Source organism: Daldinia decipiens, assembly GCF_022478715.1.
Source record: "Daldinia decipiens strain CBS 113046 unplaced genomic scaffold F4813scaffold_15, whole genome shotgun sequence".
Classification (NCBI taxonomy): Eukaryota; Fungi; Ascomycota; class Sordariomycetes; order Xylariales; family Hypoxylaceae; genus Daldinia; species Daldinia decipiens.
The window spans coordinates 497,506-523,677 of NW_026054558.1; the positions used below are offsets into that span (position 1 = coordinate 497,506).

General features: G+C 49.5%; 10 protein-coding genes across 10 annotated transcripts in view; 4 read left to right on the plus strand and 6 right to left on the minus strand.

Moving 5' to 3' along the window:
- The window catches only part of F4813DRAFT_358588 (COPI associated), a 1,640-nt gene extending 1,018 nt beyond the window's left edge, over positions 1–622 (minus strand). Inside the window, exon 1 of the mRNA XM_049243250.1 lies at positions 155–622. Coding sequence (XP_049099929.1) covers positions 155–174 — 20 coding nt within the window. The 5' untranslated portion in view covers positions 175–622. The remainder of the gene's footprint in view (positions 1–154) is intronic.
- Positions 623–1,798: 1,176 nt separating this feature from the next.
- F4813DRAFT_358590 (uncharacterized protein) lies at positions 1,799–3,133 on the plus strand. The gene has a single exon (XM_049243251.1). The coding sequence runs from the start codon at positions 1,855–1,857 to the stop codon at positions 2,560–2,562; it is 708 nt and encodes a 235-aa protein (XP_049099930.1). The 5' UTR covers positions 1,799–1,854; the 3' UTR covers positions 2,563–3,133.
- A 1,501-nt stretch (positions 3,134–4,634) lies between these two features.
- F4813DRAFT_396113 (uncharacterized protein) lies at positions 4,635–7,700 on the plus strand. The gene has a single exon (XM_049247787.1). It carries the CDS (start codon positions 5,224–5,226, stop codon positions 7,132–7,134), a length of 1,911 nt encoding a protein of 636 aa, XP_049099931.1. The 5' UTR covers positions 4,635–5,223; the 3' UTR covers positions 7,135–7,700.
- A 289-nt stretch (positions 7,701–7,989) lies between these two features.
- F4813DRAFT_380677 (serine/threonine-protein phosphatase pp2a catalytic subunit) lies at positions 7,990–12,504 on the minus strand (the record flags this gene model as incomplete). The annotated part of the gene is made up of 10 exons (XM_049245583.1): positions 7,990–8,012; positions 8,071–8,120; positions 8,196–8,268; positions 8,320–8,853; positions 8,922–9,027; positions 9,079–9,120; positions 9,196–9,335; positions 10,362–10,681; positions 10,734–12,232; positions 12,307–12,504. 10 exons carry the CDS (start codon positions 12,502–12,504, stop codon positions 7,990–7,992), a joined length of 2,985 nt encoding a protein of 994 aa, XP_049099932.1.
- A 765-nt stretch (positions 12,505–13,269) lies between these two features.
- F4813DRAFT_389231 (mitochondrial import receptor subunit tom-20) lies at positions 13,270–14,067 on the plus strand (the record flags this gene model as incomplete). The annotated part of the gene is made up of 4 exons (XM_049246799.1): positions 13,270–13,330; positions 13,428–13,673; positions 13,794–13,894; positions 13,966–14,067. The coding sequence occupies 4 exons, from the start codon at positions 13,270–13,272 to the stop codon at positions 14,065–14,067; spliced, it is 510 nt and encodes a 169-aa protein (XP_049099933.1).
- An 80-nt stretch (positions 14,068–14,147) lies between these two features.
- On the minus strand, positions 14,148–17,021 carry F4813DRAFT_358598 (radical SAM superfamily-domain-containing protein). Its single transcript, XM_049243252.1, has 2 exons — positions 16,895–17,021; positions 14,148–16,830 (listed from the first exon to the last, which is right to left on the minus strand). The coding sequence occupies exons 1-2, from the start codon at positions 16,944–16,946 to the stop codon at positions 14,531–14,533; spliced, it is 2,352 nt and encodes a 783-aa protein (XP_049099934.1). The 5' UTR covers positions 16,947–17,021; the 3' UTR covers positions 14,148–14,530.
- A 226-nt stretch (positions 17,022–17,247) lies between these two features.
- On the minus strand, positions 17,248–19,180 carry F4813DRAFT_65941 (uncharacterized protein). The gene is made up of 2 exons (XM_049248741.1): positions 18,198–19,180; positions 17,248–18,145 (listed from the first exon to the last, which is right to left on the minus strand). Exons 1-2 carry the CDS (start codon positions 18,859–18,861, stop codon positions 17,556–17,558), a joined length of 1,254 nt encoding a protein of 417 aa, XP_049099935.1. The 5' UTR covers positions 18,862–19,180; the 3' UTR covers positions 17,248–17,555.
- Positions 19,181–19,638: 458 nt separating this feature from the next.
- F4813DRAFT_358601 (uncharacterized protein) lies at positions 19,639–22,299 on the plus strand. Its single transcript, XM_049243253.1, has one exon. It carries the CDS (start codon positions 20,033–20,035, stop codon positions 21,962–21,964), a length of 1,932 nt encoding a protein of 643 aa, XP_049099936.1. The 5' UTR covers positions 19,639–20,032; the 3' UTR covers positions 21,965–22,299.
- On the minus strand, positions 22,285–23,858 carry F4813DRAFT_358605 (uncharacterized protein). The gene is made up of 4 exons (XM_049243254.1): positions 23,700–23,858; positions 23,528–23,611; positions 23,036–23,460; positions 22,285–22,895 (listed from the first exon to the last, which is right to left on the minus strand). The coding sequence occupies exons 3-4, from the start codon at positions 23,388–23,390 to the stop codon at positions 22,852–22,854; spliced, it is 399 nt and encodes a 132-aa protein (XP_049099937.1). The 5' UTR covers positions 23,391–23,460; positions 23,528–23,611; positions 23,700–23,858; the 3' UTR covers positions 22,285–22,851.
- F4813DRAFT_358606 (small subunit of carbamoyl phosphate synthase) lies at positions 23,770–26,082 on the minus strand. Its single transcript, XM_049243255.1, has 5 exons — positions 25,839–26,082; positions 25,699–25,711; positions 25,356–25,643; positions 24,346–25,300; positions 23,770–24,285 (listed from the first exon to the last, which is right to left on the minus strand). Exons 3-5 carry the CDS (start codon positions 25,554–25,556, stop codon positions 24,059–24,061), a joined length of 1,383 nt encoding a protein of 460 aa, XP_049099938.1. The 5' UTR covers positions 25,557–25,643; positions 25,699–25,711; positions 25,839–26,082; the 3' UTR covers positions 23,770–24,058.
- Positions 26,083–26,172: the final 90 nt, after the last annotated feature.

The window sequence follows — 26,172 nt, forward strand, 5'->3', positions numbered from 1 at the left end:
GGCCCCGCCCCCCCGGGCGCCCGCCCGCTCGCCCGCGCCGGCGGCGCCCCCCGGGCCGCGCCGCCCGGCCCCCCGGCCCGGTCCCCCCCCCCCCCCCGCGGGGGGATGGAAGTTTGGCAGGGCGTTGGGTGGTGGGTGGTGGGTGTGCATGTACAAAGAGTCGGAGAAATCCATCTTTGCGATAGATTAAATAGATTTCGTATATAATAGAGGTACGGTGTCGGCGTGCGGGCTTTTTCAATGAAGAAGGCGCGAGATGGGTGTCTGTCTGCTGTTGTGTATTCCGTATAGCTTCGGAGGAAAGGTGGAAAGGAAAATACGATGCGGAGATGGGATGGGCCTTCGTCGTTCGTGCAGGCAGACAGGCAGACAGGCAGACGCTTTGTCGATAAAGAGGTAAGTAAGGTTAGGTAGATAGGTAGGTAAGTAGGTAGGTAGTTATTGGATTTGAGTGGTCGTAGGTTTTGCGTCAGGAGGCTGGAGTTAGTTTATTTTTTATTTTTATTTTTTTCCCCTACTTTCCCAGGTTGGCGGTCATGGCCTTTGATAGGAGAGCTTCCGGGGGCGTATGTTGTTGCAGCTTGCGTCTGCTAGCGTCGACAGGGGGCCCGGGCTGTTTAGGTCTTCCACCATCAGGGGTTGTCGTCATCTACACCAGCCACGTGTCCAAGCCGCATTGTCTGTGCACTAGCCACAGGTGATGGAAAAGGGGGGAGGGGAGTGGTACCTAGATACATACTCGGATGGTTATAAGTTTGTATTGAAGCCTCTTGAATGCTAGTCTTAACGCAGCACATTCAGCACATTAGACATGTCTTCGAGTGTAGATACGCTTGGTTCGAAAATTCTAGAAAACGCATAGACAGCTATTTACGAGACAAGATTCTAAGGTAAGATGAATCTGTAACTAAAAGCATGTGCGGTTCCTGAATCTTACTTACCAAGTTACTGTCATCCCGTCTTCCGTCTTCTTCACTCCCTTAATATTATTTATATTCTTGACTAGTATATTGTTCTTATTATTAGCCAAGTTACTCCATGCATTGATGTTTGTGTTCATATCTTACTAGTATAGGAATACTATTGCCACCAACGGGATACTTATAACAATTCTGCCGATTAAGCCCCTACTTAAGTCGAATGACCTCCAAGTAGCTCCGTGACCGTCAGAAAGGGTTTCCAGAAAGACCCAGCACAGAACTAGTAAAGTATACGAACGCTACCACGGTCGACGCTCTGTCATCGTCAACCGGAGATAGGTTACAGGAGCAGACAGAGAATCGGAATCAGGCGTTGGGGGATAAGTTTATTAGACTTTAACAGCGTCTTCATCTAGAACAAAGGATATGTTCAGTGTGTATAGGCACAGGCTCTCGTAGATAAATTAGAGTTCCTTGCGGAACAACGAAGTTATTTCCTTACTGTTTAGTTCCACCTCGTAACAGTCACTTATAGATGAGTGGCCCATTGCTAATGGCATAGCTTATTTTCATTAGTTATATAATAGTTCTCGTGTATCAAAACTTTACGCAACTAGTCAAATTCAAACACAGACCTTTTCGTTTGTTTGCATTTAGTCTATTTACTTTTATTCTATTCGAATAGTATAAATATCTAGGCTGCTCTCCTATAACTCCGTCTTCTGTCTTCACGATACTTGCTGCGTATCGAAAATTGACCTTCAAGTAAGTACTGCTCTAAAACAATTCACTACGAAAAGCATTGAAGTAAATAACGATAGTTATATTCTTAGAATTCCATCTGCAGTCCTTCAAACTTATATTTCCGAATACTCGTCCTCTTTTATCATCACGCTAAATTTCCTACGGTATCTACGCGGTCAATACATTCGTCATGCCTTGCAATTCCAACAGAAGCCCAGGGAGAAATCATAACCGAAATCACAACCAAACCCCTACGGAAAACCACGGGGGAAGCCCCCTAAACCCCCTAAACCGAAGTGCGAACATCGACGAGTCCCAGAATACCTCGGTATGGGTGTCCAACCTCCCAAAGGATTGTACCATACACCAGCTGCTCGCCCCTATAAGACAAGTTGGGAAGATATTCTTTGTTCATATCAACCCCCCCAACGAGACCTTCGCCACATCAGCAGCCAAGATCACCTTCTGGGATCGCCCATCAACCGAGAAGTTCCTCCGGCTTGTCAAAGACGGCAAGATAACCATCGGAGGACTCCAGCCAGCAGTCCGGATGAACCGCATCCGAGCAGCACCACAGCCAGCATCCAACCGCAGCCGGGTCCTCGTCCTCTGGGGCTCGCCTAGTGTAGTCGACATGAAGGTTCTGGAGCCCCTGTTCCGCTCGGAAATCGAGTTTGAAATCGACGAGGTCAAGGAGATGATGTGGTACGGAGAGAGAAGACTGGAAATCCGCTTCGGCTCTCATCGAGCACAGGCTAGTCGCGCAGAACAGATGATGCGAGTGTTAAAGGGGGGAAGAACGACTGAATACGCCGCCGCAAACCTGACGCCAGAGCAACGCATATTTCTGTGCCTTGTTAGGATATTATGGGGATCCGATCCCTGCGAGCTTCCATAGATATGCATATGCTCACGCCTTCACGCCTTTCTTCCGACTCAGAAACGACTGAGCCAGGAGATACGTATCTCCTGTTGCACATTCCACTATTCCTGGTATATAACCGAGCATGGTGGCCACCGGAGAATGCTTGTTACAACTATTATGACGTTTAGCATTGGCCTTTTCATCACTATACAACAACAACAACATCACCACGCTATCTTTACCGGCACAGCATAGCGACAGTGGTTAATTTTTTACATGTAAATTATGATACCCCGAGGGAGAGCAGGGCTTCACCGAAGCACCAACAGTCAATAGATATTGGCTAACAATAGCGGGAGCAGAAGCAGAAGCAAATTGGATTCTTTCGGGTGCAATCAACTCGGCGTTATAAGACTGACTGATATATGTGCTGGTGTTTTGGATGGGATACCTTATGGTTATTGTGTAATAAATTTGGTCAACACATTCAAACCGTTGTTTTGCGCGAATTCGCCTCGTGAGCCCGGATATAAATTATACAAGACTTACACATAGCGAACACCTATTTTCGTGTGAATGTGGGTTTCTAGTAGGTATGAGAAACATCTAGGCACACACTCCATGTATATTAAGGGATAGAACTCGAAAACCAAGTAGCTTAGAAACTAGTAGCCATACGTACTAAAATAACGCTTTGTTCTAGGTTAGGTTAGATATCTCGTCTAGAACGCCTTAGACTCCACTTACATCACCAACTTAAGACGCTAAAGAGACTAAACCGAAAACGAAGCAGAAGGGAAAAAGGAAAAAAGGAAAAAAACATACAACACTGGGGATTCGCTGGTCGTCACCGACCCAACTACTAGTCCAGCGGTATCCGGTTTATCAAGGGGAGAGCGGACGGGATCCCGAGTTTTCCAGATCCTATGGTCGTATGTGAAAGAATGGCGACTTGTTTGCATCTATATAGTTTAATACCTTGGCATGGCCTTAGAACAGCTAGGGCGCGCTTAAATAGCTATAGAGTTAAGATATACCACTTTACGATGGAATATTATAATTATGTTAACATCATGCATCCTTGGCTTTGTTCCGGCATCTTGGGATAACACTCTTAGCACTCCCCATTATTATACCTAGCCGCTACCACTAGACTTCTAGTCTCGGCACAGCGACCACAAAATCCAGCTGGCGAAGCATGCCGGGCCCTCCCTGAGAAGCAAAACCTTATAATCCCTTAGACGGGCGCATTAGAGCCGGCTAGCTCGACGTTGTAGATTACCGCCAAGCGTTCGTGGGTATTAAATTAACAGCCCTATGGCCGTTAATCGCGAGTAGTTTGCTCGAGAACCCATCCCCGTTGGAACTAGAGCGGCTTAAAGGGCTATAACGGGTTGTGCTATAAGGCCTGGTAGGGAGTCTGTAGGGGGCTGGCGGCTCGCTGCGATAATAAGAACATATAATAAGAACATGACCCAACTTCCGGCTGATGAACTCTAATGTGTTGCCGGTCATATGCTCAACTGTCGCTCCTCGCGGTTAGCCATGACGGTTACGAGCTCTACGACCAACGGCTCGGGTCCGAGAAGAGATGCCTCTACTCCATAACTGATGGATAGCACCCCATCGCTGCCGCCACCCAGACCACCTAATCATCTTAATACAATTTGATTATGTATATGTATCCCGTTAAAAAGGGACTTCGCGGACCAGAGACGCCTACCTGGAAACTTGGGCTGGGCGAATCCAACAAGGCGGCGGCGGCGGCGGCGGCGAGATTAAGTTGCAACACCATCCATCATCCATCATCCATCATCCATCCACCCAGCGAGTAGCAGTGCCGAGCCATTTTCTATGACCATTCGATCTCGACCCTGTTTCGTATTAGACCCAATACATACCTAACGCACGGCCACACGTTTGGGATAGAAACTCTATCTCGGGCCTGGCTTCTCTGCCGATGATGCTGCAATTAACTCGGGAGGGGTAGGGGTAGGGGGGGGACACGAGATCGGGATAGGCTTATTGCTGTTGCTGTTGCTGTTGCTGCTGTTGCTGCTGTTGCTGCTGTTGCTGCTGTTGCTGCTGTTGTTGTTGCAAAAAAAGAAAAGAAAAGAAAAGAAAAAACCACCCCTGACCCCTATTCCGTCTCCAGCACGATAGACTCCAGATCCAAACGCTACGAGGTCGCACGTTGTGGCGCACACAGCAGCCGGTCTAGGTTTCTATATCGTACGTGGAGGGTCGTAGGGTCGTAGGGAACCCGATATAAGGTGGCAGTCCCGATTACGGGATACGCGTATCTCGCATCTCGCACCTCTTTTTGCTCCTTTAGAACCAACCGCCCACCGAAGTTCGTTTAACAACTACACCTGTTTCTTCTTCCACGTCTTCTCCGCCATGATATCTCGACGCTCCGCCATACAAATGTAACGCCCTACGACCGCTAATCTGGCATCTCTCTCTCTCTCTCTCTCTCTCTATTTAGTGGTTGGGGCGTAAAGAGAGAACAACACCCGTAGACTGTAGTCGAGATATAGCTCGTGCTGTACTGTACCTCCTATTTCTCAAGGCTGTGCGTGTCCTCGGGGCTGAGGACGTCGCCGCTTTGCTTTGCTTTGCTTCGCTTCGCTTCGCCAATGCTTAGGAGAGACAAAGCTGCCATGGCCGGGAACTGGACAGCCCCGGCTCCCCATGGGTCTGGGTCTGGGTCTGGGGCAAGTCAAGTATGTCATGGGCCAAAATACTCCTGCTACTCCTGCTGCTCCTATTCTTAAGAACTCGCCAGCGCTAATAATAATAACCCAACTCCAGCTATCCAGGCCCCAGGGCCCGCCGTACCCGTTAACCATGGCCATCGTAGGCGGCGAGCCCACCCCCGCGGTCGACGACCCCATCGCCGTCGTCCTACTCCTGCTGTTCCTCCTCTCGGCGGCGGCGCACATGGCCATCCTGCGCATCAACAAGCAGCGCAACCTCAAGTTCGTCTTCTCGGGCATGTTGTTCGCGCTGTGTCTTCTCCGCAGCATCTCGCTCGTCGCCCGCATGATCTGGGCCTCGTACCCCAAGACCGTCGACGCCGTCATCGCCGCCAGCGTCATGACCCAGTGCGGCTCCGTGCTCATCTTCATCATCAACTTGTTCTTCGCCCAGCGTGTCCTCCGCGCCTATCATCCCCGCCTCGGCTGGCACCGCGGCACCTGCGGCTTCGTCTGGTTCCTCATCGCTTGCGTCATGTGCTGCCTCGCCATGGCCATCGTCGCTACTATCCACAGCTTCTTCACCCGGGACCCCCGTGCCCTCCACGCCGACCGCGCCGTCCAGCTCTTCGCCGGCTCGTATCTGGCCTTCTTGGCTTTTCTGCCCGTGCCCGTCGTCGGACTGGCAGCAGCAGCACAGCACGCGAGGCGCTTCCGCTTCCGCCGCGTTGAGAAGTTCGGCGCAGGTCGGTGGCGTGCCAAGGTCGGACTGCTAGTCTTCGCATCGCTCGTGGCCACCCTGGGCGCCGCATTTCGAGTAGGCGTCAACTTCGACGGTCGTCCTGGCTCCAAGCCGGCTTGGTTCCACAGTCGGGCTTGCTACTACGGCTTCAACTTCGTCACCGACCTCGTCGTGTCTACCGCATACCTACTAGCTCGTTTTGACCGCCGCTTCATCGTACCCGACGGCGCTCAGGGTCCCGGGGACTACTCCCCCATCATCCCATCCATGCACTCCACCTCCAACAGCAACCTCGTCGACAAGCTACCTATCATGGGCGCCAGTAGACACACAACCACGATGCGATCCCCCCTTATCCCGACGACCGCAACCCCCACTCCCACCCCTCCCCCCCAGTCCACCACGCCATCCCCATCCTCCTCGCAGTCGCGCCGCAACATCGGCACCACCGCATCCGCCTACCACACCGACTCGTCCAACACAGCCGTGCACACGAGCAGCAGCTTCGAGCGGAAGCAGCACTCCCTCTCCCCCACCCCCCTCCCCCTGCTCTTCCCACCTCAGCCCCAGCCCCAGCCCCAGTCCCAACCGCACCGACCCGCGCTCCGCACCCGCGGCCGCCGCGCCGTCATGCTGCGCATGCGCATCAACAGCGAAGCCGACGCGTACGGGCCCGACTGCGGCGGCGGCGACGAATCCGGGGACGCAAGGTCGACGTCGACGTCGCGGCTGCGCGCCCCGGACCCCGCACACCTGGGCCCGCCGATCCTGCCCGCGCTGGACCTGGACCTGGAGCTGCTGAGCGCGACGCTGCTGGCGCCGTGGGCGCTGGATAGCTGGGGTTTCCAGACGGCGACGTCCAGTCGGGGGTCGCGGAGCGGGTCGTTGAGGAGCGTGGGCGGGAACAGCAGTTGTAGTCATTACAGTGGAAGCGGAAGTAACAGCAACAGCAGCAGCAGCAGCAGCAGCAGCAGCAGCAGCAGCAGTAGTAGTAGTACAAGTAATAGTGTCAGTGGCAGCGATGGGAACAGCGAAAGTGGAAGCAGGGATATAGGCATAAGTGTTGGAAGCAGTGAGAGGAATAGTAGCGAGATGAGTATTAGGAGCAGCAGTGGTCGAAGTTATACTTCTAGTCGGCGATCGATGCGGGCGAGGACTCTGTAAGGTATTCTGCCGACTGGACGACTAAGCTGGAGGAGGGAAGCAGTTGCGGAGGGAGAGAGAGGAAGAAAGAAATATATTATATACTGGGAGCGAGAGAAGCATTGTTTTGTTACCAATATCACCGGCGTCAAGGAGCTGCTATAATAAGGGAAATACTGGTGGAGGAAATGTTGTTGTAGTTGTTGTTGTAGTTGCATAAAGACGAATTAGAAGTTGTGTGCATATGTATACTACTTAACAATACGATATTTAATGATTATACCTGAATAGTTGGTTTCTAGACGATGAGATTATCAAGTAAGGGTGATGGTGTCTACCTCAGATGCGACGAAGGAGGTTTAATTCCCACTTGGGATACTTATAGGGGCCCAATCATTAGTTATAATTACTTCTGTTACTCCTCTCTTGTATCTAATTCTTATCAACTGCAAAAAAGATCACGTCCGAGTAAAGTGAGCTCATCTCACAATCGAACCCAAAGTCTCTCTTTTCTTCATTCATGAAATACAATGTTTGGGTAGCTACTCTGCAGTGGGCTGCTCCATAATGTCTTGCCCACCAAAAATGGGCTCCAAATGTGGTATCGTAACTAGGGACGCGATAGTCCCGCGTCAGATCCCTTCCTTCGCTATACCAACCACATCGGCACCGGCCTGGTTAAGGCCGTCCGCGCTCGAGGTTGTTGACGGCCTACATGGTGGAAGATGCTACTTGTGGCGCGGGCATATTCGTACGTCGCCTTCTGACTTTCGGCATAGCAGGGGTATAGCGATCTAGGCTCAACGTAACTCCCGGACACCTTCAAACCTTGTACCCACGCTTGTCCAACGCGTGGCACCAAGATTTGCTGGACGCTTAGAGGAAGTAGTCTGGTGTGCCTATAATTGAAGTTAGTCTTGATGTCACTAACAAAAATAAATGGCCCGTGAAGCTTACGTCGGGAAACCATCGGCTCGCCAGCCCGCGGGCACGGGTCGAACTGTAAGCTGTACGAAGTGGTAAGCATATATTTCCAAGTCAAAGCTCCAACGTCTCGTCGAGCTTTAGTATAGACCACTTACAAGGTATACTTCAGATGTTCGTCGATTTCCATGATGGCTGCTTGGTTACCGCATCGGTAGCAGTAGTTAGGTGCTAGGGATAATTAGTAGACTACCCTCCAAGTACGAAATTATAGCGACTCACCAGAGAAGATGGTTACCACGTTTCTATCTTGCGACCAATTATATCCTTCCATAACCAGTTGGTGGGCTCGGGCAATCAAAGTCAGACCGTTGTTATGATTGAATGCTTCCGAAATATCCTGCCCAAAGGTGTAACCGGCGCCGCGAGGGCTAATACCCCAGCCGCATCGGTCATCCGGGTCAGACCAGAGCAGGTCGCACATGGGGCCCTCATGCGGAACTTCTTGGATTCGGTCAAGTGCTCTAATATTATCAAGGGTATCGATGCTAGGCGAGAGACCACCATGGAGACAAAAGATTTGGTTGTCGATAAGGGCAGTCAAAGGGAGGTAGTCGAAAAGATCGGTAAAGAATTTCCAAACGTTGGCGTTACCGTATTTCCGAAGACACTCGTCGTAGAAACCGTACACTTGGGTGATCTGGCGGGACTCGTGGTTACCGCGCAGGATGGTGATGCGTTGAGGGTATCGGATCTTAAGGGCAACTAGTAGCGTTACCGTCTCGACAGAGTAGTATCCTCGATCGACGTAGTCACCTGTACCAATAATTAATAACTATATTTTCCACATCCCTCGACCGGTTATTTAATATCGAATGACGTACCCATGAACAGGTAGTTGGTATCGGGGTTGGGACCGCCAATCTTGAATAGTTCCATCAAGTCATGAAATTGACCGTGGATGTCACCACAGACCGTCACCGGGCATTTCTACACAGATGTGAGCAGAAGCGGGTCAGCACAGAGTACAGAGCAACATACCACCGGCTGAACATTAGACTCGTCCTGCAGGACCTCCCTCGCCTAGAATACGACGATATTAGTACGGTATTTTATAGTGAGACATGACACAACTGCAGATGATATGCGATGGCTCACCTTCTCGCAGAGCCTCTGGACATCCGCTTCTGCAAGCTGCTTGCAGTTCATCAGGCCCTCGATCCAACCGTCTAGAGTGGGGATCGTCGTGGGCTCGGAGGGGGGCATCGGTGCCAATTCAGCAGGTACTCGCCCGACGTCTTCCATATTGGTATCCATGTTGATAGACGGGAGCCAAAGTCAGGTCGCACGATGGAAACTAGGGTATTCTATCCGTTTTATCTAGCGATAATATCGCGGGTTCTTTCGCGAGGCCCGAGCGAGAATCGTTGAATCGACAGAGTCAAGGGGACAGTTGACTCGGGATGACGTTTAGGGCACCGGTAACGGGAACGCAGCGCCTCTTGGTTGATGTGTATGATTTGGAGTGGGGTTTGGAAGGGTATCGTCGCGGGAGAAAGAGGAGAAGAACAAGAGTAAAAAAACAATACAAAGAGTAATTAATGGTAAACTCGCTCGATAATTCTTTTTGGAAGTTTAGTGGTCGTTCTTGAAGTTATCCTGTCGCCTGTCGCCTGTCGCGTGTCAATGGGATTGAAGGGGGTATGGTATTGTGATATTGTGGGAGTTGTCACGGGCGATTACAAAAGTAGGATTTTTCCCTGTTTGATGAATAGCACAGGATGACAGGATGGTATTACATAGAAGACCGCCCGGTTGGACCTTACAAAGGGATGTTAGGTACCAAAAAAGTACCTTATCAGCTTATTCAAGCGCTACAAGGGTAGGTAGCCACCATGTACCACGTACCTCCGCATTGTGTACTTGAATGTAGGTACGTCAGTTGCCACTTAAATTGCGGCTCTTTTCTCACCCCACCCCCTCAACCCCTTACGCCCCCCTATATGCCCTATATGCCCTACAATGCCTTATGCCTTATATTTGTAGGTAGCCTTATAAGGCCGCAATTATGTACTATCTACTATGTATGTACTAGTCAAGCATCTAATAGTTACACCCCCCTATTAAATGATTTCTTCCTAATTTATGTATGTGTATATGTATATACCTATGTATACATGTATAGATCGCATTCAATAATACTACAAGATCGATCGGGATTATGTTCAAGGTGCGCGGGAGTTGCCTTTGAGAGCGAGACTAAGCGCAAGGTTACTTCATCTAGTAATACATCAGGACCTACGCCAACCCAAGCCCGACGGGACTGTTAGCTTTCGCGCCCTGAGGTTCTCTGCCCACTAGATCTCCAAAGTCCAACTGCACTTCCGAGAGCATCTCGGCATGGATTTTGGCTCTCTCCATACACTGTTTCCATACGACACCATCCCTCTCCGTGCTGCTCAGCTGCCTGGCTAGAATTACGTTGAAAGCGTCTACTACTTCCTTGGCCCATTTCACACAAGCGCTCATCATCGTCTGGGGGAAGCAACTTTGGAAGCAGCTTACGGTGTTTTTGATTATGCTGAAATAGACGAATGAGAGTTGCCAGATGTAGAGGTGAAGGTCGCCTTGGAAGATGCATTGTCTATGTCCAGTTAGTATATGAAAAACGTCTTTGGCACCTTCTAGAAACCTACCTTGAACGCTTCTGGATTAGGTCACCACGAGCCTTGAGATATGCATCTCGGGCGCGATCCTCGAATCCTAGCCTATTAAGCCATTCGACGTTACGTTTCGTTTTAAGCGGCTGGCTATGCGAGTCGACAACTTCTCGTATAATCAGACCACCTAGCTTTGTGCATCTCTCCTCAATTTTAAAGTCGATAAAGTCTTGCGCAATAATATTATTCTTCAACCCGCGAGAAAGCTTCTGCATCCTTTCGACGCGATCGACTGCCAGATCAAACTTCTGAAGGGCGATGTCGATGTCGAGCTCGTCCATCTGACCCTCCACCCAGCGGAGATTTTGCTGTTTCCCATCCACCTCGATTAGCATGTCCTTAATGTCAGAAAGCGTCTCGAGTAGCTCCGTTTTCTGTAGTAAACCTGGATCTCGGGAAGCGAAGTAATTAATGGTCTCTTTGGCCTTGTTATTCGCTTCCATCTCGGACTGTAGGTTTTTTCGTAATTCCTCCACCGCCTTTCGAATGTTTAATATTAAGGCCGATTTCTCGGGATCTTCTTGCTTTTCTGTTCTATAGATGAACGATTCCTGGCCAACGCCTCGAACCATGATGGCATCCGCTAATTTATTCCTGCCGCTAAACGATTCGGTGGTTGCTGCCATGTCCACAATCTCGACATCCAGAAGCGGCCAACAGCGATCCGCAACTAACTTAGTCGCTGGGCCACGCGTGTCGTTCGGGTTGTCCGTCTTACGTTTTTTCCGCGATGCGACAAGAAGGTGATCGTTAAGGAGAAATATTTGCATGGATCGCCTTGACTTGTACGTCGCATTGTCGAGCTCAATCCAAGGTCCGGCATCCTGGATAACATGCCTCCCCATCGAATTGGGTAGGAATTTCTGAGAACCTTCGACATTCTTGTAGAGAACTTGCATTTGAGTATTCCAAAGGACTGTTCTATCCGCCACCGAGCTGCGTCTATCTTTCTTACTTAAGCCAGTCGAGAACTCTCCATTCATAGGAGTGCCGTGGTTGTTAGATGCAGCTCTGAGCGCATTCGTATTCGTCGCCAACTCTTTAAACAAATTGCGCAAGGTGCGCATTTCCGACTTCAATTTTTCCGCTTCCTTGCTGATTTTTATGAACTGCGCCCGGTTCTGGTAAACACTTTGCTGCAAATCCGCTGCTGCCCTGCTCTTTAACTTGCGCAATGCAGTCTCGTAGTCTCTAATCTCATCTTCAGTAGCCTCGCTAAGGATATTGGCGACATATTGATCGGGGACGAGTCTCGGGTCTCTCAGTGCCTTCGGGTCTACGGTTGGAGGCACGCCCCTAGATAAACCGGCACCTGGACCATCACGCGACGGGGGTTGTCGAGACCGCGATGCCTGCTGATCGTATTTGGAGATATCGAAGGTGGGCATAGAAGGGACTGGGGGAGCACTTGGGTCGAAATCACTTGGGAGATTATTGAACCGGGTTGAATATCGTCGCTTGACAAGGTCGCCAGTCTGAGGATCACAGTTAGTAAGTTGAACAAAGCTATATATAATATTATATATAATATAGGAGCATTTCGGCATACCTTTCCACCAGTTGCGGGAGGTTGTCGCTGTCGGGGTGGCGGTGGGTTGCTGGCCCCAACTCTCCCTTCGGCGGCACGAGGAACTGGAACGCCATCATTTGGAATAGGATCCGAGATTTGACGAGGCGCGCTGATAGTAGGACGACCCTTCCTCTTAGGACCGCTGCGGAGCGAGATCTTACTCCTTTCTTCAGACATGGTGGGCGCTTAGGTCAAGATCGAATAGGGAGGAAATAGAGGTAGTAACGTAATTAGATAGGAATCATTCAGCGTTATAGGTATTACATATATCATTCAATGCGGTAGCTAGCGATCCATCAAGGACCAGCTTGAAATGAGGAATGAGCGACAAATGATGAATTGAAGTTATTCTTAAAACATTCTCATAAGCAGTTAAGAAGTTGAAGTTCGAGGGGGGCGGACGCGGCTGAGGCTGAGCACAGACGATGCATCCATTCAATTGCTTCATACCTTAGGTAAGGTAAGTACCTAACCTAGGTTAATGGCATACCTATGCTGTTATGCGATATGTCTAGGTTAGGTAATCGGCCTGATCGGTCGGATTTATTTGACGGCGGGATGCGGGATGCACTAATCCATGTTCATGGTTAGCGCCGTACTTGATAACAAGGATCCGAGGCTGAACCGCGATTGCATGTCACGGCATCGAAGTTAGGTACGGAATACAAGGTGCATTGAAAAAAAATTACCGAAGAGAGGCTGCTTTACTTTTAAGTCCCAGCTTTAAGACATTGCATTGCACTCAACGACCTCTCCTACGAAGCAACTCTACCGAGCTTCAGCTATTTACGTCGCATAATTAGACAGGAGGAAATTAGTCAAATATTTGGCCTATATTTATATTAATACTATTTGGTTCATACCTTCACCCGCCAGTCGAGTTAATTGGTGCCCCTCCTCCAAACCTGTTTTCCCGGCCCTCAAATCGTCACATCCATCAAAATGGTCCAAACGAGTACCGCATTAACGATATCCGCCGCCACAGCCGCGACAGGCCTCCTAGGTAAACCATTATATACTAATTCCTATGTCTTCATTGCCGGCTATAGAATCCTACCAGCTACTTTCTCGTTGGGCTCACGACTAATAATGTCCAACAGCCTATGCGATCTACTTCGACTACCAACGTCGTGCAGACCCCAACTTCCGACGAAACTTGCGGCGGGAAGAACGACGACAAGCGCGCGCAGAGAAGGAAGAGGCTGTATTGCAGACTAAGCAGAAGCGCAAAGACATTCAGAAGGCTATCGATCAAGCTACAGAAGAGGGCTTCCCCACCGGTGTCAATGAGAAGGAACAGTTCTTCATGGACCATGTCCAGAAGGGTGAACTACTCGCTGCCGACCGTAAGTCACATGCGCATCGCATAGCATACAACCTCAGTATACGTTGTTGTGTCGAGAAAGCTTGGAGGAAGCTATTCCCAAGACAAAAGAGTGCTATGCTAACCCATCGCGAACCGATAGCATCAAACACACTAGAAGCCGCACTAGCATTCTACAAGGCTCTCAAGGTATACCCGACTCCCGGGGACCTGATTTCCATCTACGACAAGACTGTCGACAAGGTAAGGAGACCTCGCTTATACGAGCGCATCCCGCACCGAACCACGAGCACCCCTGCTAACTCTCCCACCAGCGTGTACTAGACGTCCTAGCCGAAATGATCGCATACGACAAGAACCTCGACCTAAGCGGCGGCATCAACCTCCCCGATCTGCCCAGCGCCGGTCTGGACTAGTATTCCATCTCTAGGCTTCAGCGCTCTAACCCTCCACTCCCCGTCACCTTCAAATATATCTTTGGAAACGGCCCGGTTTTGCTCCCTGCTGCAGACGAGGTTGGTTGAAAAAATATAATAAAACACCGTCTGCCTACGAGAAAGCCCTGAGCATCGGATTAAAAAAGACGACCCAGGTACTATATACACAAACAAACAAACACACACACACACACACAAACGCGCATGGATACCTTGTATGATATATGATCCGGCGCGGCCGGCTGGGTGGCTGCTGGCCGTAGGCTGCCGGTTATTCCGCTTTAGAATAAGGGTGGCTACGCTGTACATTTTCATGATAATGTCTGGTGGCCGGTATAGACAAACTATGGATCATGATTCCTCCTATTATGCGATTGCTCAAGCCCCCGTGTATAAATAAGTACTACTTCAACTGTGATGATAAATAGCTATCTACCCTAGGTTAGGAGACTTCGATCTTCCTGCCTTTGCGATCGACTCTCACATCCCGTGGGTCGAAGCCACCATTGCCCCAGGTAGCCCACTCTGGCGTCTCGGGTCCCATATACTCTTCCGGCATCCAGTCGCCATCTGCGCCCCTCTCCTCGAGTAGCTCGAAGAAGCGCTGATAATCAATCCTAGTATGCCATTTTCCATCCACCCTAAAGCGCTCGCTAGCAATGAGTACGCAGCAGCTATGCGCATGCTCAGCCGCGATACCGTACTCTAGCCCGCGCTCGCGGAGCTTCTTGTCCAAGGCCGTGACGAACTCGGTGACCTCAGCATAGAAGGGCACATTGGCCATGCTCAGACCCGCGCCGGCGCTGCTAGAGGTGCCACAGTATGTAACACCCTTAATCTCGACGAAGCAGGGCAAGCCCTTCTCAACAAGATCCGCATAGCCCTCAACCTCGTCCTCGACGTTGAAGCCCTTGACGAGGGTCAGCCGGAACACGGTGCGCTGGCGGAAGCGTTTCTCGCGCAGGATATCGAGGCAGCGCTGGAAGCGCTCCCAGAAGTCACGGTGTAGCGGCCGGTCGATCTTGCGCAGAGACTCCTTGTTGCTAGCATCGATAGACACGTATAGCTGTGTGACGGCCTTGAGGGCGGCGAGCTGCTCCGGGTGCTGGGCATTGCAGACGAGGAATGAGGAGATGCGCTCGCCGTGTAGCAATGCTAGGAATTCATTGATGTGCGGGTAGAAGATGGGTTCGCCAACCAGGCTCAGCGCGCAGTGCCGTATGCGCATCGCTTCGGCGAACCGCTCGGCCCTGACGCCGGGGACTCCGCGCAGCATTTTGATTTTCTGGTAGTGCCCAGCCTTGACACCGTCGAAGATCATCTCGGGCGGGTCGACAACCCAGCGCCAAGTAGTTCCGACGGGATTCGTTCCGTGTCGCCAGCAGAAGACGCACTTGTTGGAGCATGATAATGATGGTGTGGTCTCCATGCACTGATGCGACGCGATGCCATAGAATGAAAACTTATAGCAAGAGCCGCGTCCACGCAGCGCCGACTTAGTCCATCTGCAGATCTTGACCCCTGAGTGCGAACCTACGATGGAATAACCCTGCTTAGTCAAAGAGGCGTACGTAGGCGAGTTCTTAGGTACCATTTCCTTGACAGTTTGAGGTGGTCTCTTCGATTTTGGCTTGTTGTATGTAGTAAAGTCCACGGCGATTGGTGCAGAGTTGTTGGATGCTTCTGGATCATTTCGAGAAGTCTTCATGATCCTCCCGAGATCTTCGACATCATCAATGTTTCCCGAACGCCCCCTTTTCGGTTTATTTATCGCCGCTGTTTGGTCAATTTCGACTTCTCCATCGTCATCCCCAGAGCCGTATTCGTCTTCGCTTTCTACATCATTTCCGCTACCGGGTACTCCATCTCCTAGAGATCCTGTACGGGCGACATGTTTCAAGATGTCTATTACGCCATCGGTCCATTCGCTAAGTCTTTCTTTAAGATCTCGTTTCGTATCTGCCATTCCTAAGGGGTAGGCTCTCTTACGGCTCGTAAGCCTAGCCATCCATTTATCAACCTCCTTAGCTTGAAAGCAAAACCCTTCTTCTTCAGTAGGCCATCCCTCTCGATCACCTAGACCAAATACAGAGTAGCCAAGTAGACCAGATAGTGGCGCGGTATCGATTCTGAAGTCATGGTGTGTTTCTGTCAGATGCTCAAGCAAATTGTCGTTGATGGAATCGATATTGTAGCTGGGTACCAGAAAGAGGTAGAAGTAATCTGTGGGCGTGTTGCTGTCTGCTGGTTTCGGTGGACTGATGAAATATTCGTCGTAATCCACTTGGGCTAAATCTAGGACAAGAGGATCTAAGAAAGACCTCTCGGAACCGTCGACCTTCTCTCTTAACAAGGCCCCGAGAGTCTGGGCGATCCCACTGACAGTCCTCTCTGTACTTCCGGTCAAGGACGAGTAAAATACGAGTGTCTGTACTGGTGTTTTAGACTCTTCGTTCTTGCGCGCGGTATCTGTTTTTCGTAGCTCGCCTTTGATACGTCGCGGTCCGGTCGTAGGTTCTTTCACCTTTTCTCTCGGCAAGCTAACCTTTTCTTCTGGAATCTTAGTATCGTCGCCCGTGATAGGTTTTGTGATAGGTTTTGTGATTTGTTGATCTAATTTTAAAGTATCTGTAGGAATCTTCGATTTCTGTCGCAACTCTATGTATAACCAAAGTACTGTTAAAATACCAGTTGTCGCAAAGAGTATCGCGGGTCGGTGGTCATGCCATACTTCAAGAATACCTAATGAAATGTAAGCAAAAGTTTACATAAATATGTAGTTCTACATCAACATGCTCATTCTTACCCTGTACCGACCCATTTACATCTGAGCCAAACTCCCCTATTCTGCTCGTCATCTTTGGCCGCAGTTATTACGAAATTTCCCTATCCAACATCGAAGTTTGAAAAGTTCGCGGGGCAAACATCGCAATTGCATGGAATTTTAGAGGGGCATTAGCTAAGTTGATATGTACCTAGCTAAGTTGATAAGCTGATAAGTTGATAGCCCCGCAGTACCCCAGATTTTCGAATGTATTTGTAACTTGTAGGTACTTCATACATGTCCCTAAACCAATGATATCGATAACGATTTCAATAACTACAAGGTACTTAAATGCCATCACAGAGACGAGACGAAATATCATACGGGATGATCTAGCGTAAAATAGCATTTTGAAGCCATCTAGGTAGTAAGTCGAGATCACACATAGTCAATTCATTGACTGCAAGTAACGTTGCAAGTAAGTTATCTTACAAGAACAAGGAAGATTCCAATGCGATTTCCGACTTGAATAGCTTCAGTTGTTTTTACTCGAGCACATGAAAACATAACGTCATCCCTTCCTATTTCTGGTATCTTGTGATCAAACCTCAACATGTCTTCCCTGGTTTCAGTATTTCTCATTTCGTTCATAGAATCTGTCAGACACACACGAAGGTTTCTCTGTACTTTTGGCTCAGACCTATTAAGCATCTGGGTCGCTCGAATGCTTGCCTTCGTCATAGTCCACACCTACTAGCAAACCGTCCATCATACCTATGTAAAGGTCTCTGGCCCAGCAGATGGTAGCCATAATTGCTAAGGCGTTCCATTGATACTGGTTCTCTTCCGACAGGTTCAGCCGGCACGGAATATGGCAGACAGCATCTGGGTTCTGGGCGTCCATTGTAACGATGAACACAATATGTTTGAAAATAACGAAACAAAAGATTACGGGCGCTTCTGGCCGTGCTTCTCCAGGCATAAGGGCCAGCTTATCTCGCCACCACGTAGCTAGCTTCGTCATTTCGGTTTGGATGACTACGTCCATGTCTGATTTGTTTTCGTCATTCATCTCTAGTATCACAATATTGGGCTCGAAATCACGGCGATATTTTCTGATATTTCCGTCGGTTATGGACCATCGTAAGGCCTGCTCGAGTGTTTGCTTAATATGATTAACAAGTCTGCGTCCACATCTATTCTTATGTTGCTCATCCGGATGTGACCTTTGCGCCCTTCGGAGATCGCGAACTCGTCCATGAATATCCATCAGCTTGCGAAGTGCTGTAGCACCTGTAAAGTATGAGTATCGATGTTTACATTGGCGTTATTAATATTAACGTACCTTGATATTCTAGCTTATCTGTGCGCGCGTATATTCTTGGCCGAGTACTTACAGCATGGGTTTTGATGTAGAACAAGCCTTCGGGTAGAGGAACGCCTCGAAAGTGCATTCTCCAGGTCGTCGGCATTAAAGTGTATTCATCTCGCGCCTTTAAAACCTGGTTGAGGAAAACCTGTTCATAGCGCCATCCTCCTTTTGGTGCGTGGTCCCGAGTTGTCCCTTCACCAATAGAAGACTCGACCGGATTGCTTTGATGGGACGTGTCACTCTGCGACTCATCTGTCTCTGTTGTCTCTTGTACAGTATTATTCAGATGGCTCGAAGTGTTTTCCGCGGTATGCACTAAGAGTTCATCCACTTCGCTGCCTTCGCTGTCTCCTTCATATTCGAGAGCTACCTCAATGGAGTCCTGGATATCCTCATTAAGCTCGCCGTCTTCTTCGATTAGTTGGCTCGCTTGCGCCCCCGTAGCGAGAGCTTCAATCGTATCGTCTTCATCTTTGATAATAGCTGGTCGTCCATGTGGTTTCTCTTTGTTAGAGACAGGTTTGGTAATACGGCCGCAAATAACCTTGTCTGCCTGTGAATTGTCATGTGTTTTGGCATTACTGATAGAGCTGCTTTTGGGTGCCTTGCGTGAATACCAACTGTGGGAACCAGTCATATTGATGGTCTACAACAAGCTTCTGCGAAGCCGTAGTAAAATCGGTAAGAGAATATAATGAAAGTTGCGTGAGTTGTGAATATAACTAGACTAACCGGTACGGCCATCTAGCTGAATTTCTCACGGTGATAGAGTCAAAGACAGGGCAACACTAATGACCGACCAAGGAGGATTCACGGATTATTCATGTCTTGCACATAGCGCTAATGCCGTCTTTGGCCAAGTTGACAGCGCCGAATTATGATAATAATAATTATAGTGGCGTGGAGAGTGCAGGTATGAAATGTGAAATATGAGGATATAACTTGGGCTGTTTGTTTCCGGCAAGCTTGTGACTGGTAACATACCTCTCTAAAATGTCTCTACCCGTTGCTTACGGCCATTTCAAGAATTGTTAGGTAGGTACCTAACATATGCAGCTAAACTTACATTTGTTTTACTTTTCTAATAGATAGGTATTGAATGAGAGGAAGTCGCGCCACGTTTCTATGAGCGGCTGTAGGTAGGTTAGATGGAAGGTTGTACCTAGCCTGTTGAACAGGATTTAGCTTAAGATACATATAGGTGAGGTTTGCACAACATGTACAATACATACATACTTAAGCTTCAATCCCGACGCGCTAGTCCTAGAGTAGTATGGTGCATGTTTCCATAGGGATAGGTCCAATTAAAAAAGGAGGCTACCTAACCTTACCAGGCACCTATGATGTTATGTGCCACCTGCACTTAAAGCTCCTATGAAGCTCTGGGCACTGACAGCTGGAATTCAACTGTTCGCCTGATTTTGAAATTTTGTCTGCAAGACCGCGACACACGCGACGCCCAACTTAGTTTGCATTAAACCCAATGCCATATTCAAGATCACTTTGCACACCTCTTCAAATCTTCTCGTAAACATACCAACTTTTAAGAACAGCATCACCTGAATACTGTATCTGTTTTCACTACACTATTGATGACTGGTTCCGGCCTTTTCTAATTTGCGGTTTTCAACTCTTTGTTCGCAGCTACTTTTTACCATCATCCTCATCCTCATCCTTATCCTCATCCTTTCTATCGACCCCCGACTATAGACACACCGCGCTTCTAACTCTCAAACGCCCTTTTTGTTTTCTATGAAGATTTGTATCAAGGCAATGTGCAATTTTTCATAGATCTATTTTATTACAATATGGCTACAGATTGGAACAAGCTGAAGGTCGTTGACCTAAAGTCGGAATTGAAGCGCCTTGGTCTACCGCAGAATGGCCTTAAGGCGGACTTGGTAGCACGCCTAGAAGCTGCTGATTCTGAAAGAGCTGCTTCCCAATCTTCAGATGAAGCCCCTGAAGAGCCCGAGGCTATTAATGGAGAGGCACAACCGGTGGAGATAGCCCCTGAAGCAGCGGAAGCCCCAGAAGTAACGGAAGCTCCAGAAGTTTCCGAGTCAAGTCCTCCTGATGAATCTCCTAAGCAGTCCGAAGCCGAAGCCGAAGCTGTACCAGCGCAGGAAGTATCCGCACCCGCCGTTACTGAGACGCAAGCCGCTCTAGAATCATCGGCCAGCGAGACGCCGCTACAAGTTACCGAACTAATACAGGATTCACAAAAGCGAAAGCGAAGATCTCTAAGTCCTGCTCCATCCGCCGACGGAGTAGCGCATAAGAGAGCTAGACAAGAGAGTCGAGATAGCCAGGAAGATCGCGTCGCAAGCTCGACCGAAGAAAAAGTTGATGCAGTGGTAGAACCTCAGGAAGAAAAGAAGGAGAGTGTAACCCAGACTCCCCCCGATATCGAGATGGAGGGCGTCCAGGATGAAGTGCCAATCGAGCGCGAACACAGCAACGGTGTCGTTCAGTCGACACCGACAGATGATGCTAACCCCGACGTTCAAAATGGACATGCTGTAGAAGTGGTAACGAACAAGACTCAGGCAATTTTCGAAACCCCCAAAGATGAGCCTTCTCGAGAACAACAACCTTATACCGCACACCCGGCTGAGATAGAACGAGACGTAGAGCCGTCCATCCACCCCGCAACCTCTGCACTGTACATTAAGGACTTTATGAGACCTCTTCGACTGCAGACAGTCAAGGACCACCTGTTAGACCTCGCTACGCCGATGGGTGCTCCCATCGAAGAAGGTACTATTGTTGATTTCTATCTTGACACTATCCGAACACACGCGTTTGTCGTGTTCAACACGATCTCATCTGCCTCAAGGGTACGTACCGCACTTCACAACCGCGTCTGGCCCGACGAAACCAACCGCAAGGCTTTGTGGGTTGACTTCATTCCGTCAGAGCGCTTCGCGGAGTGGGTTGATATGGAGCAGACATCCACCGGAGGGCGCGGTTCGACCAATCGCTACGAGGTCATGTATGACAACGATGAAGACGGTAACGTAATTGTCAAACTTGAAGAATTCGACGGCGCCGGCCCTACTACAAAGCAAGCACCTCCAGCACCAGAACCTCAGCCCGAGCGCAAACCTTCCATTCCCACCGGCCCTTCCCGACCATTCCCGGGCGTTGAAGGCGCGCCCACAGGCCCACGCAATTTCAATTCCGCCCGTGCACCCGCATCGCATCCGAGCAGAGCGGGAAGACTAGAACAGCCCGGTCAATCGACGAACGCGTGCCCTAGCGTTACATACCAGCCCGTTCCAGACGAGCTGGTCAGACGACGACTTGACACGATCGCAGCAGCTAAGACCAAGGATTTCGATCGAGACTTCGGCAAGGAGTACAAGCGCTACTACTTCGAGAACGGCGAGACGCTCGTCGACAGAGGCCCAGAGATTTTCCTTGGCATCCGCCCGCCGCACAGGGAGCGCGAGCGCCAGCGCGAGCGCGAGCAGAGACGTGAGCCGGTACGTGAGCCGGCACGCGAACCAGCCCGCGAACCCGGGCGTGGTCGCCGAGGCAGCGGTGGCAAACGACGTGGCGGCATGCCCATCTTCCACGGCGTCCCTCGAGGCGGCGATCGATTTCGACCCGGAGACTCCTCGGCATCCGGCCCCAACGGACGCTCGCGATACGCCGACGACAGAGGGAGCCGCCGCGACGGCCACGGCCACGGCCGAGATAGGCCAAGTCGACGAGATAACTACAGCCGTTACTAAACTAACCCGCTAAGGAGACAGACTCGAGGTTGAACGGCCAAGTGAGTTACGTGAGTTATTGCTGGTTTGCTAAATACGTGAGAGTGCCTGTATATGAAAACGAGATGATCAAGCCAGAAGCGTTACCACGCGTGAGAGCATTCGCAGAAAGTCTATTAAAAAAAAAAAGTAAAGGTCTAAAGCATTTACGGAGTACAGAGAGAAAGCACATACGGAAACAGCATCGCAAAGGCAGAACGGGACGGACGCATCGGCGCATTTGTATAAGGAGGCAGGGAAGGAAGGATACCCAGTCCGAGAGCAAGCAAGTTAGCAAAGCAAAGCAAAGCAAAGCAAAGCAAAGCCCGGCCCAGCCCTATGGGCGAATGGCATCACGAGTTACTACAAGACAGACGGGCGCCTAGCTATGTAGGTAGTATAGGCAAATGCGCAAGGCGCGTGCTAATAGAGGACGTTTCATTCCGAAAAGAACAAAAGCAAATTGAAGCCGATGGCGTAACCTATGTATCATTACCCTTTCTTCCCCCGATTTCGTGAAGAATATTCCCAACTAACCAGATAAGTACTTCCTAACGTAGCTCTAGCCAATACGCACCCCAAAGCCCATCGGTGATACCGCCTACTCCCATATAGCGAATAGATGAAGACTCCCGCAAAGGACCAGGCAGGCACATAGTGAGAGTATTTATTCTAGGTAGGCAATCATGTGTAGCCCGCTTCTATGTTATAATCCAGGAGCAACCTCCTCCCTAATTCAATACCAACGATCTCGAAAGCCCACATCAGCGTACGTTCGAGAGTTACTGCGCTTTCCGGTCGCATGTATATGCCTTTGGAAGTCATGCTGTGACCTATTAACTCTTTTCTTTTCCTGCCTCGGGTCGACTCTAGTTCCTTATTGATATCCTGGTGGTACCGGTTATGTTGCGGCCTGGACGATAAAAGGGGTTAGGTTAGTCCCGAATGAAATATAAATACGGGGGCATCATTATAGTAGAAAGATATGAGGCAGCAAGGGGGGTTGCTTGTAGTTAGAGATGTAGGTAAGACAAGGCAAGGTAAGGTACATACATGTAAGGTAGTCGGATGAATAACGTACAAGGCAATCTGCCAGAAAATACGCATAGCTCCGCCAGTACTCCCCGTTCCCACCATCGCCCCATACCGCTTCTTTGTACTTGAAGCCCAAGAAGCGATTTTCATATGCCACCATAAAGGGCAGAGCCAAATACAGACACACGTTGAGGCGGCTTTGTATGGATTTCAAATGCCGTAGCGAGGCGATCTTGCTTCCCGGGGGTACCCAGCCGATCGTATTGTAGCACTCAGCGCGGCAACGATTGATGACGCTTAAGGCTGGGAGACTCGATGGGCCGGAGTATGTATAGGGTGCCCCGGTCCGGGGGCAGTGCGCACAGGGGTTCATATTCTAGTAATTTGGTTTCAACCAGCTCTTTTTCGTCGGATCCCAACTGGGCGAGGGGAGTTGGAACTGCCTATTGAGGCGTCAAAGAAAAGGTCCATTATCTAGAAATATACGTATCTATGAAGCGACTGCACTACCTGAAGATAGACGATAAAGTGCCAGTGACAGTGTAGAGTATAAATAAGAGCTCATAAATATATGCAACTATTATTAGTTGTAACCTACTAATATTATATTAGTAATATATTACCTACCTAGGTAGGTAGGTAAGGTACTTAGTGGGAAGTGCTAACAACTTTATGTACTTACATGCTCTCTCCTCAAGTCACTCTGCTATATACGAGACGAGAAGAAACAGAGGTGAAACCTAACATAACTGTATCGTAGGAAGGAGTTACTTGTACCTAGGTATGTAAGGTACTATTAGGCATAATAGGTAGGTAGGTAGGTAGGTACGTTCTAGACTATATATCTCCTATTTCATCTATTCCATTTTACACCCTCACTCGTTACAAGGAGACATGAATAAATCAAGTACAATGCATTTCGCCATTTTATTTTGTTTTTAATTTGAAATACATCAACTCCTTTGTGACACAATCCTGACCCAATCGGTCCCTAATAAATCAAAAGGATACCCATGTATACCCCTACCAAAAACGGCCTCTCTAAGCAGCGCTAGCCAGAGGCTCCGGTTGAACACCAACGCGTTCCTTGCTTAGAATGTCAAGCATGAACTGGGTCGGCCTGTTATCCTTGTAAACAGCCTGGCACGCCTTGAAGGCCATCACATCTTCAATGTACTTGTCGAAGAGGTAAGAGCTATCCATTGGGCCGCCCCTGGCTTCGGGGTGGAACTGGGTTGAGAAAATTGGTCGGGAGATGTGGCGCATGCCTATAGCATCGTATTAGTAACTTGCAGACAATTTGATGCCTCTAATAAAAAAGATCATACCTTCATTACTACCGTCGTTAAGGTTAACGAAATACTCCTTCCATTCGCTACTCAGCGTGCTAGCATCGACAGCGTAGCCGTGGTTCTGGCTGGTGATGTGGCACTGCCCGGTTGTCATATCTAGAGCCGGGATGTTGTGTGCCCGGTTACCATACTTCAGCTTGATAGTTCGGGCTCCAGTAGCTAGAGCCAGTAGCTGGTGGCCCAAGCAGATACCCATAATGGGTACTTGGGAGGTTTCCATCAGCACGTTGAGGTTGTGTACGGTAGCTTGGCAATGGGTCGGATCACCAGGGCCGTTAGAAATGAATACACCGTCAAAATTGTCGGCGACCTTCTGAATCTTGAAATCGTACGGGAACACCGTTACGCTAGCCCCACGGCTCACCAAACTCCGGAGAATGTTCTCCTTGACACCACAGTCAAGTAACGCGATATGATACTTGGGGTTGTGGGCCTCCACAACAAAGGGGGCCTTGGTACTAACCCGCTTCACAAGGTTAATCTGGCCGGGATCCACGAAACTTTCGTCTTCGTCTGCGTCGTATTCATCGCCAACAGAGATCCTAGCGAGGGAAGAGCCCTGCTCTCGTAGGTGAGTGACGATGGCACGAGTATCGACACCCGAGATAGCCGGAATACCCTCTCGGGCACACCAGTCACCCAAACTCTCCACCGCGGTCCAGTGGCTGTATTTCTCGGCGAAATCGGCGACGACAATTCCTGCGCACTGAATATGAGGAGACTCGAAGTGCCTCAACAGGTTCCACTGGTCACGCTCGTTAGAGGGAACGCCGTAGTTTCCAATCAATGGCTGAGTGAAGACGAGAATCTGGCCTCGGTACGAGGGATCGGTCATCGACTCCGGGTAACCGACAAGAGAAGTCGTAAAGACGGCCTCGCCAGAGATGTTAGAATTGGCTCCGAAAGCCGTTCCGTGGAAAATAGGCCCATCCTTTTCCTCCGTCAGCATATAGTGATCGTCAAGGTCAACCGTAGTTGCAACGTACTCGGAGAGTGAGTGTAGCCTCCATGCCGGAAGCAGGCTTCGTAGCCCGGGATAAGGTCTGAGGCATCTGCCTGCCCGTACTACCTTGGATAGACTGGGCCGCAAAGTTGCCGGTGGTGGAGAGGAATCGGGCCCGTGCCGAGAGGCCAGCGGCACCGAATGCTGCAGGCTTCGCAGCCTTGAGGGCTAGTCGTGAGAACATGATGTTCTAAAGTGGTAAATTAAAGGTTCGAGCTAATGAGGTTATTCAATGGCCTCCTTTAAGCGGAGAGAGCCCGCCACAAGTGGTCTAGATATATGTTAGTCTCGAAAGCGGTGAGTCAGATTCGTGAAGTGAAACGAACCAGAGATATAATCCTGTGATGATATAGTTAGCAATTGCAATGGCTAAAGTGATGATAGAGAGATAAAATAGTATAAAACACGAAGGCATAGTATAAATGGGAGGGACAGTTAGAATGAGGTCATCTTTCATTGAACGTACCTGGGATGTGAAGACTGACGAGCGCCCGTTCATAAGGGCAACGTGGATAGTTCCAACCAGAAGAGGCAGGAGAAACAGAGGAAGACTCAATTGGAAGAAGAGAGGTTTAGAGGTTCTAAAGAATACCGATAGTAATAAGGCAGATTGGGGGAGTACTGTCAGTTTTTAAAAGGGGACCGGGGAAAGAAGGGAAAAAAGGTGTTTTCATAGCGGGGGACTAAGAATTCAAGGTTGTGCGATCTCTGACTGGTTTCCGAAATTCCCAAGCTAACCATGCAGTGCAGCCCCATATTTAACATTCAATAGTCCAATTAGATGTGTTGCATTTCTGTGT

Bases quoted from the DNA above. Each gene is read 5' to 3' on its own strand.
- F4813DRAFT_358606 (XM_049243255.1), bottom strand. From the start codon at position 25,556: ATGTTCTCACGACTAGCCCTCAAGGCTGCGAAGCCTGCAGCATTCGGT. The intron at 25,301-25,355 runs GTACGTTGCAAC...ACGGAGGAAAAG, and splicing joins AGGCTACACTCACTCTCCGA to GATGGGCCTATTTTCCACGG. The intron at 24,286-24,345 runs GTATGATCTTTT...ACGATGCTATAG, and splicing joins TAACGACGGTAGTAATGAAG to GCATGCGCCACATCTCCCGA.
- F4813DRAFT_358598 (XM_049243252.1), bottom strand. From the start codon at position 16,946: ATGACGAGCAGAATAGGGGAGTTTGGCTCAGATGTAAATGGGTCGGTA. The intron at 16,831-16,894 runs GTAAGAATGAGC...ACATTTCATTAG, and splicing joins TGTAAATGGGTCGGTACAGG to GTATTCTTGAAGTATGGCAT.
- F4813DRAFT_358605 (XM_049243254.1), bottom strand. From the start codon at position 23,390: ATGAACCCCTGTGCGCACTGCCCCCGGACCGGGGCACCCTATACATAC. The intron at 22,896-23,035 runs GTATGTACCTTA...TTTATCGTCCAG, and splicing joins TTCATCCGACTACCTTACAT to GCCGCAACATAACCGGTACC.
- F4813DRAFT_65941 (XM_049248741.1), bottom strand. From the start codon at position 18,861: ATGACTGGTTCCCACAGTTGGTATTCACGCAAGGCACCCAAAAGCAGC. The intron at 18,146-18,197 runs GTACGTTAATAT...CATACTTTACAG, and splicing joins AGATAAGCTAGAATATCAAG to GTGCTACAGCACTTCGCAAG.
- F4813DRAFT_358590 (XM_049243251.1), top strand. From the start codon at position 1,855: ATGCCTTGCAATTCCAACAGAAGCCCAGGGAGAAATCATAACCGAAAT.
- F4813DRAFT_358601 (XM_049243253.1), top strand. From the start codon at position 20,033: ATGGCTACAGATTGGAACAAGCTGAAGGTCGTTGACCTAAAGTCGGAA.
- F4813DRAFT_396113 (XM_049247787.1), top strand. From the start codon at position 5,224: ATGGGTCTGGGTCTGGGTCTGGGGCAAGTCAAGTATGTCATGGGCCAA.